The sequence below is a fragment of the Callospermophilus lateralis genome, chromosome 11, assembly GCF_048772815.1.
Source record: "Callospermophilus lateralis isolate mCalLat2 chromosome 11, mCalLat2.hap1, whole genome shotgun sequence".
NCBI classification, from domain to species: Eukaryota; Metazoa; Chordata; class Mammalia; order Rodentia; family Sciuridae; genus Callospermophilus; species Callospermophilus lateralis.
In genome coordinates, this window is record NC_135315.1 from 40,077,869 (window position 1) to 40,100,763 (window position 22,895).

The 22,895-nt window shown below is 37.2% G+C and overlaps 1 protein-coding gene across 1 annotated transcript in view; it reads left to right on the forward strand.

Annotated features, from left to right (window-relative positions):
* Crlf3 (cytokine receptor like factor 3) overlaps window positions 1-17,903 on the forward strand; it is a 40,503-nt gene extending 22,600 nt beyond the window's left edge. Inside the window, exons 5-8 of the mRNA XM_076869852.1 lie at window positions 2,440-2,662; window positions 4,173-4,305; window positions 14,885-14,997; window positions 16,275-17,903. Coding sequence (XP_076725967.1) covers window positions 2,440-2,662; window positions 4,173-4,305; window positions 14,885-14,997; window positions 16,275-16,531 — 726 coding nt within the window. The 3' untranslated portion in view covers window positions 16,532-17,903. The remainder of the gene's footprint in view (window positions 1-2,439; window positions 2,663-4,172; window positions 4,306-14,884; window positions 14,998-16,274) is intronic.
* The last annotated feature ends 4,992 nt before the right edge of the window (window positions 17,904-22,895 follow it).

Genomic DNA, 22,895 nt, shown 5'->3' on the forward strand with positions numbered 1-22,895 from the left:
AAACTTTTTTGGTACTGGGGGTTGAATGATTAACCACTGAGGCATGTCCCCAGCCCTTTTTATTTTATTTATTTTTGAGACAGGTTCTCCAAGTTACCTAGGGCCTCACTACATTGCCTACGCTGGTTTTGAACTTTCAGTTCTCCTGCCTTAGCCTCCCTAGTTGCTGGGATTATAGGTGTGTTCCTTAAACTCTCAGAATTGCCCAGAATTTTGCGTATTAAGTCATGTTGTGTGTTTGATTTAACCATATTTTAAGTACAAACAACATCAAAATTAGCTATAGTATATAATATGTTAACTGTGGAGAAATACATCATTCAGAGGGGAATGCTTAGCTTCTGGAAGGTATTTTCTTAAATGGATTCTTTTTTTATATATTTTTTTTAGTTGTAGTTGGACACAATACCTTTATTCCATTCATTTATTTTTATGTGGTGCTGAGGATCGAACCCAGGGCCCCACACATGCTAGGCAAGTGCTCTACCACTGAACCACAACCCCAGCCCCTTAAATGGATTTTTTAAAAAAGTTTTTTAGCTGTAGATGGACACAATACCTTTATTTTATTTATTTAGTTTTATATGGTGCTAAGGATGGAACCCAGTGCCTCACATATGCTAGGCAAGTGCTCTACTGCTGAGCCACAACTCCAGCCTTTTTTAAAGAGTCTTATTAAGAAAGAAAGAAGTAGAGATGCTTTTGTTGGTACAAAAGAATTCTATTATTGCTCATATTCTCTACCACCACCATCACCAACAAAACAAAGAAACCCTGACGGGGGCTGGGGATGTGGCTCAAGCAGTAGCGCGCTTGCCTGGCATGAGTGCGGCCCAGGTTCGATCCTCAGCACCACATACAAACAAAGATGTTGTATCCGCTGATAACTAAAAAATAAATATTAAAAATTCTCTCTCTCTCTCTTTCTCTCTCTCTCTCTCTCTCTCCCCCCTCTCTCACTCTCTCTTTAAAAAAAAAAAAAAGAAACCCTGAGGAATCTTATTTTATTTTTATTATTTTGCTGGTCACTCTATGTAGGGTTATTTCCAGTTTCTGTTTTTTTGCTATAAGCATTGTTATTCGTGTTTCCTTGCACAGAGGCATAAGTTTTTTTTCTGGTGTGTACCTAGCTGTAAAATGATGAGATCTTAAAAGTATTGGATTTATATGCTGTTAGGTAGTACCGGTCTTTTTAAAAAATGATTGCATGAGTTTAGCCTTCCATCACTGTATGAGAAAGTGTTCTTCCGTGTCTTCACCAGTACTTGGTATTGTCAGATTTTTTATTTTTGCCAAAATGGTATTAATTATGGTTTTTACATTGCATTTCCATATTATGAATTGGTTTGAATATTTTTCTTTTGGCTATTTACATTTACTTTTTACTTCTTCATCTTCTTTTCTTCTCTCTCTCTCTTTTTTTTTTTTTTTTTTTGGTATCGGGGATTGAGTCCAGGGGCACTTTATCATTGAGCTACTTCCTTAGCCCTTTTACTTTTCATTTTGAGACAGGGTCTTGTTAAGTTGATTAAGGATTAAGGACTTGCTAAATTGCTGAGGCTGTCCTTGAACTTGCAATCTTCCTGCCTTAGCTTCAGAGCTGCTGGGACTATAGGCATGTGCCACTATGCCTGGATTGCAATTTATATTTCTTTCTTTTTTTTTTTTTTTTGGTTGGTGGGAACATTGGAATTGAACCAAGAGCGCTTAACCACTGAACCACATCCCCAGCACTTAAAAAAAAAAAAAAAAAAATTTTTTTTGTAGTTGTAGATGGACAACATGCCTTTCTTATTTTTATGTGGTGCTAAGGATTGAACCCAGTGCCTCACATGTGCTTGGCAAGCACTCTGTCACTGAGCTACAGCCCCAGCTGCCCCAGCACTTTTCATTTTTTATTTAGAGACAGGTTCTCAGTAGATTACTTACAGGCCTGCTAAATTGCTGAAGCCAGCTTCAAACCTGCAATCCTCCTGCCTCTGCCTCTCAAGCTGCTGGGAGTATAGACATGCACCACCATGCCTGGCTCTTGGCGATTTGTATTTTTTAATCTAACTTATATCTTTTGCCTATTTTTTCTATTGAGTGTCTTGTCTCCTATTTATTTTTAGGATTATACATTGTAGGTATTAATTCTTTATTATATGAGTGATGTATAGATCTTTCAGAATTATTCCTGAATTCTGAATGTTTTACTAAGGCATTATTATTATTAGAAAAACATGCCATTTCTTCAAGGAATCAGATTTTTTAAAATATCAGTCTGGTAAGTATTATAAACACTTCAGTCAATAAAGAAAAGAAAGGAACTAGTGATGACATTATTTCCTATGGCCTTCCCTAGAATAGCCCATATCCAATCTATGGGTCTGTATGCTTGATTCAAAATATCCCCATTCATTTCCTGGTTTTTACCTAACATAAAACCTTTCTTTTTAGGTGGATGACGACTTCACAGCCCAAGATTACAGGCTTCAGTTCCGTAAATGCTCTTCAAATCATTTTGAAGATGTTTATGTAGGTTCTGAAACTGAATTCATAGTATTACACATAGACCCCAATGTTGATTATCAGTTCAGAGTCTGCGCCCGAGGAGACGGCCGACAGGAGTGGAGCCCGTGGAGCGTCCCTCAAATAGGTCATTCTACATTGGTGCCTCATGGTATGCGATACCGTCTCACCTCTAAGGCTTAACTGCATATAGAAACAGTTACATTCTGTGCTAAGGGCTACCTACTGACAACCTTTTTTCTTTTCTTTTAAATGCTTTTATTTTTGAAATACATGACAGCGGAATGCATCACAATTCTTATTACACATATAGGACATAATTTTTCATATCTCTGGATATAAAGAATGTTCATACCAATTCATGTCTTTATACATGTACTTTGGATAATGATGTCCATCACATCTGACAACCTTTTTTCTAAAGATAAATTAAATCCTGAAATGATGAGAAGAACATGAAACATCTTGTACTCAAATTACTGTTCCTTCATATAAATTTTGTTTTTATCAGTTCTTATCAAGGGATTTCAAAAATAATGCTAGACATATTCTTAGCATCACCTAAATTCAAAGATTGAATATATTGCATAGGACACAAAGTTTTTCAAACCTTCAATAAATATCTGGGCAGAGGCAATTTCTTAAGTCTTAAGATTTGAAATTGGTCTCTCTTCTCTATTACTATTTCTAAAGACATATTCTTTTTTCTCCTTTTTTTTTTTTCTTTTTATTGATAAAAGACAGGGTTTCACTATATTGCCCAGACTGGCCTTGAACTCCTGGGCTTTACCAGTCATCCTGCCTCATCTGCCTGAGTAGCTGGAACCACAGGCATGTGCCACACACCTAGCCATCTACTCATTTATTAATTAGGTAGTTTTTTCTTCTTCTTCTTCTTTTTCCCCTAGTACTAGGGATTGAACCCAGGGCCTCACCCATATAAGGCAAGTGCTCAACCACTGAGTTATACCCCAGCCCTTTTCATTTTGTTTTGACACAGGGTCTTGCTGAATTGTCCAGGCTGGCCTTGATGATTGCAGTCCTCCTGCCTCGGCCTCCCAAGTAGCTGGGATTATAGGCAGGTGCTACTATGCCTGGCAGTGTTCTTTCTTTAATGTGGTGCTGGGCATTGAACCCAAGGCCTTGTTCATGCTAACCGTGCACTCTACCATTGAGCTACACTCCCAGGCCCTGTTAATTAGTCAGGTTGGAATAAACTCGAACAGTTAGACTTTACCCATGATTTTTTTTTTTTTTTTTCTGGTACTGGGGATTGAACCCAGTACTACATCCCCAGCCCTTTTTATTTTTTAGTTTGAGTCAGGGTCCTGCTAAGTTGCTGAGGCTGGCTTTGAGCTTGCAATCCTTCTGCCTCAGTGTTCCAAGTTGCTGGGATTGCAGGAGTGTGCTATCACACCAGATTTAAAACGTGATTTTTATTAGCTAGGAGATAACACTTAATTGATGCTGTACCAAAATTGTGTAGGAATGTTCTAAAATCTTTCTGTAATTTGTAAGAGTACCATGATACCCCCATAACTGAAACCCTTTATCTTAATAAATTTGGCCATGACCTCTATAAGTAGTCATTTTTAATGTGCCCGTATTGAAGTTATCCTTGAATAGGAGTCTAATAATTTTCAATATCTTTGCTTTTAAAGAGTGGACAACTGGCTTTGAGGGATACAGTCTGAGCAGTCGAAGAAATATAGCACTCCGGAATGATTCTGAATCCTCAGGTGTTCTCTACTCCAGCGCTCCAACCTATATTTGTGGGCAGACATTAACATTCAGGCAAGTGGATATGAATATATCTGTCATAATCTGGGCACAGTGGTGTCCATCTGTAGTCCCAGCTACTTGGGAGGCTGGGACAGGAAGATTGCTTGAGACTATGAATTTGAGACCAGCCTGAGCAGCATAGCTAGACCCTGTCTAAAACATATTTTTTTAAAATGATAAAACATCTGTCATAACTTAAGTAACATATCAAAGTACACAGAACATGTATGAGCTTTAAATTAAAAATATCCTGAATTTATTTACATTCATAGGCAGTGTTACTTTGGGGAGGATTCTTTATTTCTGTGTCAGTTTTCTCATCTGTATTCATAAAGTATTATGAAGATTAACTGATATGTGTATAAAAATGTGTGTAAAAACTCAACATGAGGGGTTGGGGTTGTGGCTCCATGGTAGAGCGCTCGCCTAGCATACATGAGGCACTGGGTTTGATCATCAGCACTGCATAAATGTAAAATAAAGATATTGTGTCCACCTAAAACTTAAAAATAAATATTTAAAAAAAAAAAACCTCAACATGAGGACTGGAGATATAGCTCAGTTGGTAGAGTATTTGCCTCGCATGTGCAAGGCCCTGGTTCAATCCCCAGCACCACCAAAAGAAAAAAACAAAGAAATAATACCTCATAAATCTCTCCACCACCTCCCCTCCGCCGCCCCCCCCCCCCCCCCCCGCCTTTGATACTGGGAATTGAACCAAAGGTCACTTTACCACTGAGCTATATACCCAGATTTATTTTTTATTTTAAAGTGTTGGGTTTTTTTTTTTTTTTAAGTTATAGATGGACACAATACCTTTATTTTATTTATTTATTTTTAAAGAAATTTATTTTTAAATAAATAAATAAAATAAAGGTATTGTGTCCATCTACCACTGAGCCACAACCCCAGCCCTTTATTATTTATTTTGAGATAGGGTTTTACCCAGGCTGGCCTCAAAATTGGGGTCCTCCTGCTTCAGCCTTCCAAATTGCTGGGATTATAGACAAGCACCTCCCCACCTGGCTTAAAAATCATTCTTAATGTCTGAGGTTGTGGCTCAGTGGTACAGTGCTTGCCTAGCACATGTGAGGCCCTGGGTTCCATCCTTAGCACCACATAAAAATGAAGTAAAGATATTGTGTTCACCTACAACTGAAAAAAATAAATATTTAAAAAAAAAATCCATTCTTAAAAATTCAGAGGCCGGGACTGGGGTTGTGGCTCAGTGGTAGAGCACTTGTCTAGGACATGTGAGGTGCTGGGTTTGATCCTCAGTACCACATAAAAATAAATAAATAAAATAAAGGTATTGTGTCCATCTACAACCAAAAAAAAAAAAAAAAATCAGAGGCCAAGGATTTTATTTGTTTTGTCAATCTATGAGAACAAGTCTCTGAGAGAGACAATATATCAGCGTACACAAACCATACAGATGCTTCTCTGTAAAATGAGGTTCCTCATGGTAGGGTTAGTTACAAGAAGGAGCAAATAATTAGAGGGTTGGGATTTTTTCAGCCCCACCTACCAACATCCAGGAAAGGGCATGGGGTAGGCAGTGCTGGAGAGTAAACTCTGTAGAAACTGTTGAGTCACAAGGTTTGATGAGCTTTCAGATTGCTGTACACAATGATCTGCTGGAAGGGCGTTGTACCTAGAGGGAGTGTGCCATCTCTGTGCCCTCCTTTATCCCTTACCCTATGTATCTCTTTGTCTGCTCATCTCTGTTCTTTATAAACTGGTGAACATTGTTTCTCTGAGTTCCAGGATCATTCTATTAAAATATCCCCCAGAGGAGGAGGAGGTCATGGGAACTCCTAGTTTATACCAAGTTAGTCAGCAGCATGTGAAGCTCAGATTTATGATTGGTACCTGAAATGGGGGCAGCCTTGTGGGATCTGATGCTGTCTCTAGGTGGAGTGTCAGAATTGAGTTGAGTTATAAAACATCCAGCTGGTGTCCAGGGAGTTGGAGAATTGCTTGCTGTGGGGTGGGGGAAACAGAACAGCCCACACATGGTCAGGGAAGTAAATGTTCTGTGCTGTACTGAGGATGAACACAGAAGAAAAGATTGTTTTTTCCTTCACATGGTGTTAGATTTTCAGCTGTTGTATCCTCAAGCTTTATATTCTCATTCTCAAGAGAAGCCCCATTTATCATGTATTATTCTTTAAATATATATCTGATTTGGTTTTTAATATTTTATTGAGGATTTTTGGGTCTTCACAGGAGGTGTATTTGTCTTTTTTCTTATGCCTTTGTAAACTAGTTTTATTATCAAGGTAATGGCCGACCTCAAAGAAATTTAGGAAGTATTTCCTCTTTTGCTTTCTGAAAGTATTTGTATAGAATTGGTATTATTTCATCCTTACATGTTTACCAGAATTTACCAATGAATTTGTCATCCTAGAGTTTATCTGTTGGAAGATTTTCAATTTCTATAATAGATATGGATAATCCTTCAAATTATCCATTTCTTTTTTTAAGAGTATTTTTAGGTTCACAACAACTAAGAGAAAGGTACAGAGAATTCTCATGAAGTGCCCTCTGCCCCCATATATGCATAACTTCCTCTATTAACAGTATTTCCCACAAGAGTAGTATATCTGTCACAACTGAGAAACCTACATTGACACATCATTGTCATTCAAAGTTCTTGATTAATATTTTAAGAGACAATAAATCCTATTTTAGAGTTAGTGTAGCAAGGAATATATTTCTGTATCAAAAATCCTTTGCCACAGGCTGGGGTTGTGGCTCAGTGGTAGAGCACTTGCCTAGCATGTGTGAGGCACTGGGTTCGATTCTTAGCACCACATAAAAATAAATAAAGTCCATTGACAACTAAAAATAAAAAATTTTTAAAAAATCCTTTGCCATGAATTGATAAGGCATCCTTCTCTCTTCCTTTTTCTTAACAAGTTTTGTTTTTTTTTTTCCCCAGTTTAACAAGGACATGTTTGTTGACATATCATTTAATGCCTCTTCCTTGGGATTGTCAGACTTACTTGTCGCATTCCTGCAGTATGTGATTGTCCCAATGTCACTGATTCGTTTAGCAGCATTAAGTATTGATATTTTTTCCTCAATCTGTAACTGATAGACAAAATAAAATTCTCATTTTGTTATTTCTTAAGTTTACTATGAAGTTAATCATTTTTCACAAGTTTATTAGCCATATAGCTAAATTTTTAAAATCTTTGTTCTAGGTGTTCACTTTAGGAAGAAGGAAGCTTGAGATTGTATATTAATGATACCTTGCTATTTAAATCTAAAATTAGCCAAAGTGCAGATTAATAGGAGTAAATTAGCTAGCTGGTTTTTTTAAATTGTCATTGTACTTTTATTTTATTTATTTATATGTGGTGCTAAGACTCGGACCTAGAGCCTTATACATGCTAGGCAAGTTCTCTACGACTGAGCCACAACCCCAGCCTTAGCTAGCTGTTTTGATGTCTTTGAAGTTTCTCCCTTTTTTGGACCTTGTTCTTTTTAAACCATTTTACCTTTGAGAAAGATTATCATCTAGAACTTCTATCCTACTCTATGAAATAGATGAATTCCAACAAACTTTTACATAAATTGATTTTTTAAATTAATATTTGTCAGGTTATTTTTGTATGTGGTGCTAGGAATTGAAATCAGCAACTTAGCAGGACCCTGACTCAAACTAAAAAATAAAAAGGGCTGGGGATGTAGTACTGGGTTCAATCCCCAGTACCAGAAATGAAATTACTGTGTCATTGTGTGTGTGCATCATCAGTCCTTTCTGCTTTATGAGGTATTATCAGGTGGCTTTCCCCAGCAGCCATCTTGGTTTATGTTCTAGTCGTGGTATATGGGAGATCCTGTTTCTTTAGTTAGTTAGACTTTAACTTTAACTTTAGTTAGACTTTAACCAAACCTTATAGAAGGTTTTACCTCCTGCATTGAACCCAGGGGTACTCTACCATTGAGTCATGTCCTCCACTCTTTTTATTTTATTTTTATTCTTCTGGCACTGGGGATTGAACTCGGGGGCACTCTATCCCATGTCCTTAGCCCTTTTTATTTTTTATTTTTAGACCAGAGTCTTGCTAAGTTGCTTAGGGCTCACTTAGTTGCTGAGGACTGGCCTTGAACTTGTGATCCTCCTGCCTCAGCTTTCCAGATGGTTGGAATTACAGGCCTGTGCCACTGCCTCTAGCTCTGATATCTGAAATTTGTGTCAGGATTTTATTATGTAAGTTGACTGAATCATAGTTTGCAGTTCATATTCCCTCCCCTCCCCAGAGGTTGAGTTGATATCATGTGGTTCAAAGGTTGGTCTTTGTGGTAGTTTCCATCCAGAGTCATCTTGTTAGCAGTAAACTATTCAGGGACCCACCTTGAGTCACTTTATTAACTTAAGCTGTCCAGTGTGAGAGGTCCACCATGAATAGCAAACACACTCCTGTCTCAAGGAAAATTCCTCCCAGGAACCAGGACATAAACCAGCCAAATTCTTCATTATACAATACTATAACAAATATACACTATTATTTATCCAAGATTCATAAGTATTTATTTTTTAGAGAAATAACAAATTAGGGATAAAATTTAGGTCCTAGCTGGGTACAGTGGTGCACAGCCAGGTACTCTAGAGGCTGTGGAAGGAGGATTGCAGATTTTGAAGCCAACCTGGGCAACTTAACCAGACCTTCTCAAAATAATATAGAAAGGGCTAGGGATGTCACTCAATACTGCTAGGGATGTCCCCTAATTGGTAGAGTGCTTGCTTAGCACGCACAAGGCTCTAGGTTTAAATATCTTAATGTTTATTTTAGAATAAAACCAAAGATTATCATAATCAGAAAATTAATAGTTATAATACTATTATCTAGTCTTTAGACCCTACAGATTTAGTTGTTTCAGTTAACATTCTTTATAGAAAAAGTCTTGCATCATGTATCATGTCTTGATAGTCTCTTTTAATCCGGAATAGTTTTTCTATTTTTGTTTTGACTCTCTGAAGAGTGTAAGCTAGTTATTTTATATAGTGTTCTCCAACTTGGGGAGTATTTCCTAAGGATTAAACCCAGTAATGGATCTTTGGCAGAATTATTATAGAAATGATGTCACATTCTTCTCAGCATCATATCAGGAACCATTTGATGTTAGTTTGACATGTTACTGGTGCTATTAAGTCAATAAGTCCCAAGTTTTTAATTCTGGGAATATTTTAAATGAAATTGACACAGGTTCATTAAAATAGGTTGGAAATCATAATCTGGAGTTTATTGATTTACTATAATAATGTTAATGACATTAATAATGTTAATGATATTAATAAATATTATCACTGATCATTTTCTGTTTTCTCAAAAGAATAGATCTCTTAAAATATATATAATTTTTCAGTGTTGAGCATGGTGGCACATGCCTATAATCCCAGAGGCTCAGGAGGCTGAGGTAAGAGGATCATGATTTCAAGGCAATCCTCGGCAATTTAGTGAGGCCTTAAGCAACCTAAGGAGACCCTGTCTCAAAGTAGAAAATATAAAATGGGCTGGGGATGTGTGATGTGCCACTGGGTTCAATCCCTGGGATCAAATATATATATATATATTTTTTTTCAAAGTTGCCATAAGTGTTGTATTTTACTATTAGTTACTTATTTGTGGTAGTAGGAATGGAATCCAGAAGCTGAGCTATATCCGCAGACAGGATTTTGCTAAATTGCTGAGCCTGGCTTTGAACTCACAATCGTGCTGCCTCATCCTCGCAAGCCACTGGGATTACAGTGTGCACCATGGTCCCAGGCTCCCCAGCCTTTTTATTTTGAGACAGGGTTTCACTAAGTTGCTCAGCTGGACTTCAACTTGTGATCCTTCTGCCTCAGTCTCCCAGATTGCTGGGATTACAGGTACAGGACTATTGTCTGTTACTGATTCTTTCCTGAATTGGTTATTACTTGGTAATTGTTAGTGGTTTTTCCAATTCTATTATTTCTTCTATATTACTTTACACTGTGAGAGTTTTTTCTTCTGTATGCATTTATATCAGTATAATCTCATGGTTGCTTATTCTGTTCAAAGGGCTGTACTACATTACTGCCATGTTTCTTAAAATCATTTAGGATTTGGGGTTTTTAAAAATTATTATTATTTAAATGGTATTTGCTATACTTTGAATGTGTCTCCCAAATTTCAGGTGTTAGAATCCTAATCCCCAGAGCTGGGGTTGTAGCTCAGTGGTAAAGCGCTTACCTAGCACATGTGAGGACCACACTAAAAAAAAATAAATAAAACAAACATATTGTTTGCATTTACAACTAATTTTTTTAAATAAAAAGAAAAAAAATAAACATAATCCCCAGTACAAGGGGAATGTTGAGAGGTGGGACCTTGTAGGGGCGATTAGCTCATGAGGGCTCTGTCTGCACTAGTGGATTCATGTCACAAGAGTGGGGTTTTTCGGGGGAGGAGGAACCAGGGATTGAACTCAGGGGCACTCGACCACTGAGCCACATCCCCAGTCCTATTTTATATTTTATTTAGAGGCAGGGTCTCATGAGTTGCTTATTGTCTCACTTTTGCTGAGGTTGTCTTTGAACTCTTGATCCTCCTGCCTCAGCCTCCTGAGCCACTGGGATTCTAGGTGTGTCCCACCAAGCTCAGCTATAGGAGTGAGAGAGAGAGAGAGAATATTTATTTTTTAGTTTTCGGCGGACACAACATCTTTCTTTGTATGTGGTACTGAGGATCGAACCCGATGCAGGCATGCCAGGCGAGCACGTTACTGCTTGAACCACATCCCTAGGAGTGGGTTTTTTTTTTTTTAAATATATTTTTTAGTTTGTGATAGACCTTTATTTTATTTATTTATTTGTATGTGGTGCTGAGAATTGAACCCAGTGCCTCACTCATGCCAGGCAAGTGCGCTACCACTGAACCACAGCCACAGCTCCTCAGGAGTGGGTTTTGATAGAGCAAGTTTGGCCCACTCTCTCTTTCTGTGCTCTTTTGGCCTACCGCTTTCTGGTATGGGATGTACCAAGCTCTTGCCAACAGATGCTGGTACTTGGCTGTTGTACTTTTGGCCTTGGGAACTGTGGCAAATAAATTTCTTGTCTTTATAAATTACCCAGACTTGGTATTCTGTTTAGCAATACAAAACAGACTAAGACAGTATTACAGTAAGTAATCTTATCATTCTGTAGCTTCTCTTCCCAAAGCTATGTTTTGAGATTGAGACCAAACTGAACTAATTTATTTTTTTTAACTTGCTGTATATAATTTTTCCATTTCCTTACTGATGGGTTTTGGGACATTTGGAGTTATACTATTATAAACAACACTCCAGTGCTGTAGTGAATATCCTTGTACAAGTCTCCTTGTATTCCTGTTAGAATTTTTCTAGGTAAAATACACAGAAATGAAATTACTGTGTCATTGTGTGTGTGCATCATCAGTCCTTTCTGCTTTATGAGGTATTATCAGGTGGCTTTCCCCAGCAGCCATCTTGGTTTATGTTCTAGTCGTGGTATATGGGAGATCCTGTTTCTTTATGTTTCTTCTAGAATTTAGTGTGCTCCTGTGTCATAAAGTTTTGTCTGTCTTATAAATGGGAAATGATCTTTCACTGTATTTTTTTATCTTCCCTAAGTTCTAATGAGGTTGGAATTTATTGGCCATATAGGTTTTCATGTTGGTGAATTGTCTGATTCTGTAATTTCCCTATTTTTCTTGTGGATTATCTGCCCTTTTCTCAACTTGTTGATAATTGCTAAATTCTGGAACATATCTTCAAATACTAGACTTTTTTGAGATAATTTTTGTTCTAGATTTCATCTCAAAATAATTTTCCAGAATATTAAAAATAAAATATCTCTCATCTTTTAATTGTAGCAAAAAAAAAAAAAATGCCATGTGTGGTGGTGTATACCTATAATCTCAGTTACTCAGGAGGCTGCGTCAAGCCAGCTCTAGATTTTGTAATTTTTTTTTTTTTAATATTTATTTATTTTTTTAGTTATCGGCAGACACAACATCTTTGTTGGTATGTGGTGCTGAGGATCGAAACCGGGCCGCACGCATGCCAGACGAGCGCGCTACCTCTTGAGCCACATCCCCAGCCCAAGATTTTGTAAATTTTTTTTATATCAGCCATGATAAAGCTCTGATGTAATACTGAGGGATCTTAGGCTGGAGATGTGGCTCAAGCGGTAGCACGCTCGCCTGGCATGCATGCGGCTTGGGTTCGATCCTCAGCACCACATACAAACAAAGATGTTGTGTCTGCCGAAAACTGAAAAATAAATATTGAAATTCTCTCTCACTCTCTCTCTCTTTGAAAAAAAAAATACTGAGGGATCTTTTTTTTTTTTTTTTGGCAACTCTTTTTAACATTTAAGTTGTAGATGGACACAACACAATGCCTTTATTTTTATGTGGTGCTGAGGATCGAACCCGGGTCCCGCCTGTGCTAGGCGAGCACTCTACCGCGGAGCCACAACCCCAGCCCCAGTTGGGGTTCTTCTATATATTTGGCTATTAACCCCTTATCAGATGTATTGTTTGCAAATATTTTCTCCAATTTCTGGACTGGGGATGTGCCACAATGGTAGAGCACATACTTAGCATGTGTGAAAAGCCTCACACCAAAAAAAGAAAGAAAAATGACTCATTCCATAGGGGCCTTTTCACTCTCTGGATGGTTTCCTCTGCTGTGCAGAAGTTTGTTCCAATCCTTGTCCATTCTTGCCTCTGCTTTGAGGGTTATGTCTGAAAAATCATTGCCAATGCCGGAGTTCTAAGGCCTTTCCAAGTTTACTTCTAGGAGTTTTATAGTTATAAGTCTTATATTTAGGTCTTTAATCCATTTTACTTAGTTTTTGTGTATGGGTGAAAGATAAAAGTCCAACATGATTCTTTTGCATGTAAACATCCTGTTTTCCCAGCACCTTTGTCTTTTCCCCATTGGATAGTCCTGACACTTTTGTCAACAAACATTTGACTGTAGACGTATGGGTTTATTTGGGGGTTCTCTGTTCTGTTCTTTTGACATAGATGTCTTATCCTTATGACAGTACCATACTATTCTGTATTGTTAATATGTTTTGGTCTGAAAGTATAAGTCCTGCAGTATGCTCTGCTCTTCTCCTTCCTGGAAGCTATAACAGAAGCTGGGGCCTTCTTGCCCAGCACTGAGCTGCACTGGCTTGGAGAAGGGACATATTTGTTAAGATTAAAGTAACACCAACTTCATAGGTTGTTATGAGAATTGGGAAAGATTCCATCTATGAATGACAAGGACACATTCTGGAAAATGCATCATTAGACTATTTCCTCATGGTACAAACATCATGGAACGTACTTACACAAACCCAGCTGATGTGACTTACTACACACCTAGGCTTTAGAGTAACCTTTGTGTATCCCAGGCTATAGAACTTGTACAGTATGTTACCGTACTTCATATTGTGGGCAGTCATAATGCAATGGTAAATATTTGTGTATCTAATCATAGAAAAGATATGGTAAAATACTAGATGACCAGAACTTTTCAGCTCCGCTATAATCTTAAGGAACCATCATTTTATGTGTACTCTACCATCGATCAAAACATCCTTATGTAGTGCATGACTCTAAAAATATTTAAAACAGTGCTTAGAATATAGTAAGTTCTCAATTGTTATTTATTATTATTTAGAAAAGAGCAATTGTGATGAAATTGCTTTTTCTTTTTTTCTTTTTGCCGTATTGGAGATGGAATCCAGGACTTCATTCATTCTAGGCAAGCATTCTACCACTTAGCCATATCCCCAGCCTTTTTTATTTTATACAAGCTGGTCTTGAACTTTCAGTCCTGCTTCAGCCTCCTGAGTAGTTATGCTTACAGGTTTGTTCCACCATGGCCAGCAATGAAATTGCTCTTCTTTAAAAGAGAAAAAAATATATGTGTGTGTGTGTGTATATATACACACACACATATATATACATATATATATATATATATATATATATATATATATATAGAGAGAGAGAGAGAGAGAGAGAGAGAAAGAGAGAGTTGTTAATGGACCTTTATTTATTTATTGTATTCCATGCTGAGAATCGAACCCAGTGCCTCATGCATGGTAGGCAATAACTCTACCACCGAGCTAAAACCCCAGCCCGAAGTTGCTCTTTTTATATACATACTTAGTCATAGTTGGACACAATAGTTTTATTTTATTTATTCATTTTTATATAGTGTTGAGGATCGAACCCAGTGCCTCGCATGTGCTAGGCAAGCACTCTACCACTGAGTCACAACCCCAGCCCCCCAAAATTGTTCCTTTTTTTTTTTTTTTTTTTTTTTTTATGGTGCTGGGCCTTCTGCATGCGAGGCAAGCATTCTACCAACTGAGCTATATCCCCAGCCCCCAAAATTGCTCTTTTTAAGATGGTAGCTGTTACGGGGATGGGGTTATGGCTCAGCAGTAGAGCACTTGCCTTGCACTTGCAAAACTCTGGGTTTGATCCTCAGCACCACATAAAAATAAATAAAGTTTAAAAAAAAAAAAGGTAGCTTTTTAATAATTTGTTATTAAAAAAAAGACAAAATAACCTTTCTACTTCATTTACAGAGTTGAAACTGTGGGACAGCCAGACAGAAGAGATAGTATAGGAGTATGTGCAGAGAAACAGAATGGATATGACTCTCTGCAGCGCGATCAAGCTGTATGCATTAGTACCAATGGTAAGAGATAAATAACTGTCATTTTTCTTCAAACATGTTAATTACTGTAGTAAAATATGAGTTTGTCCCAACAGCATACATAAAAAGATGAGAAGATTTAGGGGTTTTTTTTGTTTCTGTTTTTTGGCAGTGCTGGGGATTGAACTTAGGATCTACACCATTGAGCTATAGCCCAGGATTCCTTTTTTTATTCCCCTATACTGGGAATTGAACCCAGGAGCAGTCTACTGCTAGACTACTTTCTTAGTCCTTTTTATTTCTGAGACAAGCTTTTGCTGAGTTGCAAAGGCTAGCCTTGAATTTGAGGTTTTCCTTCCTCAGCCTCTAGGTACCTGGGATTAGAAGTTCACACCACTGTGCCTGGCAAGGTTATTTTCCATATGTAGTCTCTGGTGCTCTTTGGTCCCTTACTCCACAGTATCACACTTCTCAAAGTCACTATTAAAACAGTTCAATATTTTGCAGCAGCATAATATCAAGCACTAAGTAGAACAAGATTCCTATTTATTCCATATGAAACAATCTTGCTATTTTATAAATTGTAATTTTTTTTTTTTTTTTTTTTAGTACTGGGGATTGAACTCAGGGACACTCCACCACTGAGCCACATCCCTAGCCCTATTTTGTATTTTATTAGAGACAAGATCTCACCGAGTTACTTAGTGCCTCACCATTGCTTGCCATACTGGCTTTGAATTTACAATCCTCCTGTCTCAGCCTCCTGAGCCACGGGGATTACCACCACACTGGGCACAGGTTGTAATTTTTTAGTAGTTTCTTTTGATGTGTTCACCTGGGAGGTTTATGCTCTATTGAAAAAGACTTGAATCTGTACTAGAATTCTAACATGAGCCAGACATTGTGGTACATACCTATAATCCCAGCCACTTGGGAGAATGAGGCAGGAGGATCACAAATACAAGCCCAGCCTGGGAGATTTAACAAGACCCTCTGTAAAAATAAAGTAGAAAAACAAAAAGAGCTGGGTAGATGACTTGCCTGTCAATTGTGAGGCCTTGAGTTCAATCTCTAAGATTGCAAAAAATAAAAAGTTGAGGGGAGAGAATAAAACGTTAGTAAGGCTTTAATTTTTTCTTCTACTGTAGATGGTATTGATTAGCATATTTAAATTCATTATTGATGTCAATTTGGCATTCTGAAATGTACTTTTTTCTGAATTAGGAAATTAGCTATGTTATCAGTTACATGGAGGCTCTGTTAAGTTAATTATCTAACAGTCATTGCTCACAGGTAAATTACATCTTTAACATTTCTAGGTGCAGTTTTTGTAAATGGAAAAGAAATGACTAATCAATTGCCTGCAGTTACCTCTGGATCCACTGTCACATTTGACATCGAAGCTGTGACTCTAGGAACTACCAATAATAATGAAGGCGGGAACTTCAAGCTCCGAGTAACTATTAGCTCAAATAACAGAGAAGTGGTTTTTGATTGGTTACTTGATCAGTCTTGTGGTTCTCTTTACTTTGGATGCTCATTTTTTTATCCTGGATGGAAAGTATTAGTGTTTTAGAGTTTTGGATGCTTGGCATTGGTTTACTGTATCTGCCTCATCCCAGTTTAGTTAACTTTTGTTGTTGTTGTTGTTTAAAGTTAAATTAATCTTTCAGGCCATTGGAAATGAAAAGTGCCTACTGACAACATTTTTAACAATAAGAGAGTTGAATGGTGTGGACAAAACCATAATTCAGTCAATTTTGGTTTTAGCACATTATTAATAATACAATAAAATCAAATTAGCTTTAAGTGTCTGGGAAGATAAAAATCCTATACCCTTCCATTGTACATCTTAAAGTTGGTTTAATGTAACATTTTATTAAAACTCTTTCAACATCCAAGACCATTGTAAAACTTTATAACAACAGGAGTAGACCAGATAAGAAGCCAGAGTTCTGTAAAATTCATTCACTCGTTTTTTCCACAAGAGTGCATTGACTGTTTGCTGTATGTTCAGGAATTTGAAAGCAGTGTTAGCGTTTATCCCATTTTCATTAATCTTTAAGTCTAAAAAGCTTTATGATTTTTTTTTTTTTTTTACAATGCCTGAGTCAGTGTCTGTGATAGGCAAGTATTGTCTTTTGTTCTTGTAGTTTGATTCAAGATAGGATAGAAGATGCAGGGTGCAATGGTTCACACCTGTAATTTCAGCAAATCAAGAGGCTGAGGCAGAAGGATCACAAATTGACATCAGCCTCAGTAACTTAATGAGACCCTGTTTCAAAATAAAAAGGATTGGGGATGTGGCTCAGTTGCAGAGGGCCCTGGGTTCAATCCCTAGTATTGATTAAATAAATAAATAAATAAAAAAGAGAGAGAGAGGGAGAGAGATAGGATAGAGGATTTTGTACAAGGTGAAACTACTTATGGAAGTAGTAAACGCAGCAGTGTTAGTCATTTCACAAGTACATTATATGTACATGTGTGCCTTCAGGGTCAATGATATGCATATTGCTATTTGTAGTTACTAGATCTAGTCCAGTTAATGTCAGTTTGATAAATGGTCTGTTAGTGGGCCAAAGAAATATAGGGTAAATACTTGACCAATTTTTTTTTTAAACTTAAATTTGTGTAAGATATTTATTTGAGGGACTTAATATGTAAAAAATAATAGCCATAACTTGATATAGCAGCTTACAGATTTTTTAATGTGAAAAGTAATTTTTTTTTCATTTTTATCAGTAACAGAAAAATGGAAAAGCAAGCTTGATATTTTTGTAAGATAATTTATTTTGGGGCTCATGTTCCCTGTTAGACAATCGTGACCAATTTTCTTCTTGCCTTTTTATGTATAAGTGCCTTTCACATGTTTAGTGACTATAAAGAGGTTCCAGAATGTAGATGCCTTGCCCAGCCATCTGAAACAAAATAAAAAGTTCAAATCTAAATATGTGTATTTTTTATTTTGTGAGATTAAAGGGAAAGGGAAAGGGTTCTTGTGGCTCCAGGCATTTGATTTAGATGTTATGGTAACTTGTGGAAAGTTCTTTTTACTTTCTTATGTTCTCTGGATCTGATACTAAGTGTGTACCTGACGAAATGTGCCCTATAAATGTTGGACTGAATGAGGATAAATCATTTTCTTCATACATCTTCATCCCATTCCTTTCATTCATCAAATATTTATTAAATGCATTTGTTTCTTATCCTCTATGAGAAAAAGGCACCTTAAATATGCCTTTTCACAAAATGACTTAAAACTAATTCTAGACAGGAGTGTAATATCTTGAACTCTGAAACTATTTTATCTTAAAGTATAAACTGAAGTTTGTTTTGTTTTCAAAGCAAACTCATTCTGTTCAAACAGAGGTACCTAACATAGTATTAGGTACTATGCCTAGAGGGAAAAGAAAATTGGGGGGTTAATAAGAATTGATATTTATTGATCTTCTCCTGTGTACTGGGCATAGCATTAGATTTTCCAAGTACATAAGTGATCTCAATCTACATTTCATACTTAAGATAGATGGCATTCATATTAAAACTTACGCTCAAGAGGTGTGAACTAATTGTCTAAGGTCATGGTTAACAGCAGGTCTTGTCCAGACTCTGGCCCCAGTGTGGAGATGTGGGGGGTGCGGTCTAAGTGGAAAGCCCCAAGTTGTTCAGAAAGTGAAGTTGTGTATGAACTGTTTCATAAAAGAAGAGTAGAAATCCGATAAGCGCAGAAATGGCCTCTGAAACAGAAGGGAAGGATTTGCAAAGTCACAGTAGAGGAACAGGGTTTGTTAGCGCTTCCCCCAAAGTGGTGGTGGGAGTGCTATGTGAGGCTCAGAGTGCAGTGGCTGGAGACAATCTGGGAGGATAGACCAGGATCAGATTGTAGAGTCTTGGATACCAAGTTACAGAATTGGTATTTTTCAAAAACATTGATATTCAGTCTTATAGGTAAAGAGATTTCTTTTCAAAACATGAGTTAGAATGGAAGACACCAGGCAATAGGCTGTCATCCTTGAGACATTCAGCTGCAAAATGAGACAGTGACAACAGAGATGTTTGTATAATTATATCAAAATGGATTCTGCTGTCATGTGTAACTGAAAAGAACCAATGAATTAAAAAAAAAAAATAGATACATAACCAACCAGTATTTGACTTAGACCCAAAAGGACTTGACTACTGATGTGAGAGAATTAACCTGGATTTGAAGTCAGACTAATTGGTGACATCCATTATCACCACTCCATTTTCACCCAGAAAAATCCGATGTTTTACTTTTGTACTTTTCAAGGAAACCATTAACAAAATGCAGGGTTTTGTTTCTTTTATGAAACTAGATGATTCTGTTGTGAAGACTGATTAATAGTAACTCATTCTGAAACAAAAGTTTCTAGAATGATTTATTTTTAGGGGATGTAAATCTGAATGTGTTCTATTAAAAAATGAGACCTGATATGTAGGTATCTATCTGATACAAAAAAATTTTACTTAGAGTCAAGGTCTCACAGAGTTGCCTTCCCTAAGTTGCTGAGGCTGGCTTTGAACTTGCAATCCTCTTGCCTCAGCCTCCAGAGCTGCTGGGATAAATACTTTTGAAATAAGACTAGTACTTTTCTTGTTAAAAGACAAAAACCATATTTATTGCCAGGTGCCATGTCACAGGTCTGTAATTCCAGCAACTCAGAAGGCTGAGACAGGAGGATCTTAAGTTCAAAGCCACAGGGAGGCGCTAAGCAACTCAGTGAGACCCCAAAATAGGGATGGGGATGTGGCTGTGGTTGAATGTCCCTGAGTTCAATCCCCAGTACCCCCTGCCAAAAAAAAGAAAAAGTTTATTGAGGGGGCTAGGGTTGTGGCTCAGCAGTAGAGTGCTCACCTCACATGTGTGAGAGCCTGGGTTTGATCCTCAGCACCACATAAAAATAAATAAATAAAGGCATTGTGTCCAACTATAACTAAAAAATAAATATTAAAAAAAAGTTGGGGCTGGGGATGTGGCTCAAGTGGTAGTGCGCTTGCCTGGTATGCCTGTGGCCCGGATTCGATCCTCAGCACCACATACCAATGAAGATGTGTCCGCCGAAAACTAAAAAAATGTTTTTTTTTAAAAAAAGTTATATTGAATAAAACTCATCCAACAAAAGCTTTTTTTTTTTTAATATTTATTTTTTAGTTTTCGGCGGACACAACATCTTTGTTTGTATGTGGTGCTGAGGATCGAACCCGGGCCGCACACATGCCAGACAAGCACATTACCGCTTGAGCTATATCCCTAGCCCCCAACAGAAGCTTTTATTCCAAGTTTAACATTAATTAAAACAAAATAGACCATTCTATACCACTTCTATGCATCATTCTTACATAAGGCTACATGGAAAATTTGTTGTTTTATTTATTTTTATTTTTTTAAAGAGAGAGAATTTTTTAATATTTATTTTTTAGTTTTCGGTGACACAACATCTTTGTATGTGGTGCTGAGGATCGAACCCGGGCCGCACGCATGCCAGGAGAGCAGGCTACCGCTTGAGCCACATCCCCAGCCCCAAGTTTGTGGTTTTATAGAGAATTAATCTGTTTTAATATGCTCTCAGGAGACTTATGCTCTTAAAATAGGTTACCGAAGAGAGCTGGGGCTGGGGCTCAGTGGTAGAGCCTTGCCTAGCATGTGTGAGGCACTGGGTTCGATTCTCAGCACCACATGTAAACAAATCAATAAATAAAGGTCCATCAATAACTAATAAAAACTAAAAAAAAAAAAAAAAACATAGGTTATGGAAGAAGGAGCAAGCTTACATTATTTAGCATGTGATTTTTCTTCCTAGGTGGGAGTGGAGGATTGAAGTAAACAAAACTGAGGTTTTAGAAAAGGGAACAGTGATGACCCAAAGTCAGTTATTGTGTTAGGTACCTTGAGGGAGATGTTTAATCCCATTTCACGTTCACATTCTAGTTACTTCTTGAGTTAAGAACCTGCAAGTACCCTAAAGTTGAAGTTCGATTCCAGCCTAACAACTTCAATGCCTGTAATTCTTCCACCATACTAGTGTCCACAACACTAGTCTTGAGATTAGACACTATGAAACAGGACTAAAACATAAATGTCTCCTTCTTTAGACTTCAAGATTAACAAGGACATTAACAATATGACTTATTTATCTTTCTATCTCCATGACTAACACACAGGCATTACTAATTGCAGTTAAGTGTCTTATAAGGCTCTGATGGTCTAATTACCCACATGACAACTATGGATCTTCCCTACAAGTACCTCAGAAGAGAAACAGGAATAGTCTAGAGAGGATCTATTCAAAAGAAAACTGTAATTGGATTAGGAGGTAAGGTTTATTGGACCCTATTACATATTCTACATAAGCAATTCAATATTTCTTAGACTATAAAGAAAAATATTCTAATCTAATGCCTGTTTAACTTCACCTTTTTCCTGTAGTGACAAGCAATAATTCTACCCAAAGGGATATACTCTTATTTAGGGATAGGAGAAAGAGGCAAACAACTGCAGTTTTTACTATAAACCTTGGGAGAATTTTGAAGCAGGATCTCTTCCTCAACTTCACATTCCCAGCACTCAGAACAAGTGGAAACACTCAGATCCCCAAAAGATGAAAGGGTGCTTGCTAGTGACAGCATGCTACAAAAGCAGGTAGAAGCCATTTGCAGCATCATTCGTCAACTACTTCTTGGCACTTACTTCATGAGGGTCCTGATTGTCCAGATATTTCACTTGCATCACATTAGCATCCTAGTAGTGCTTCCTACAGAACTTTTTTATCTTTCACAGTACTGGGAAATGAACCCAAGGGCACTTGATCCTTTTTACTTTTTTCAATACTCTGGTTTCTCTTCAGATCGTATAAATCTTTCTCCTTTTACTTTTCAAGACAGTGTCTTGCTGAGTTGCCCAAGCTAGCCTGGTCTCCTATCTCAGCCTCCTGAATAGCTGGGATTGCAGGCATTATGCCACCCTGGCTCTCAAATTTTTCTTATCTCTTTAGTAAATCCTCTTATACTTCAAACTGCCTGAAATCCAAAACTTCAGCATAGCAGTTCAAGTCCTTGATTTGTGTCACCAAATATACAAGCACCACTTAAGACCATCAGGCAATAAGGTCAATGAGTCTTTTAAAAATAAAGCTAACTCCTTAAAAGAAATGTACCTATGGGCTGGGGTTGTGGCTCAGAAGTAGAGCGCTCACCTAGCACCTGCGAGGCCCTGGGTTCAATACTCAGCACCACATAAAAATAAATAAAGGTATTGTGTTCAACTACAACTAAAAAATAAATATTAAAAAAGAAAAAAAGAAACATACCTAGTAAGCTTGGGAGCCTAAAAGGGCACTTCTCAGCACCATGTGAAGGGGAAAAAGCTGTTACTGGAACATAAAGCACAGAACTGTTACTTCAACAACTTTTCCTCTTATATAGTACAAATGTTTCTTGACTTAAAATGGGGGTTACATCTCAATAAACCCTCAAGTTGAAAAAATAAGGAGAAAATGCATTTAATACATCTAAACCTTCTAACCATCATAACCTTATCAACAAAACACTAATGATTTTTGCTCCTTGTGACACTAACTGGGAGCTGCTTATCAGCATTGCAAAATAGTATTATACTACCTATTGATAATCCAAGAAAAGATCAATTTCAAAGTCAAAAGTACAATCTCTAACATAAACACTTATCAACATCACAAAATCATAAAGTTGGCCCATCATAAATCAGGAACCATGTGTAAATAATTTTAAGACATATTTTTAGTTTATCGTTGTTTTGGCTGTATGCCTACCCTATGAACTTTTGAAAATTGAAAAGAAAAATCCACAACTAAAGTATGATAACTGTTTGGCTAATATTGGTATTACTTTGAACTATAAATCTAGAAATATCTATATATCATAAATGACATAACACTCATAAA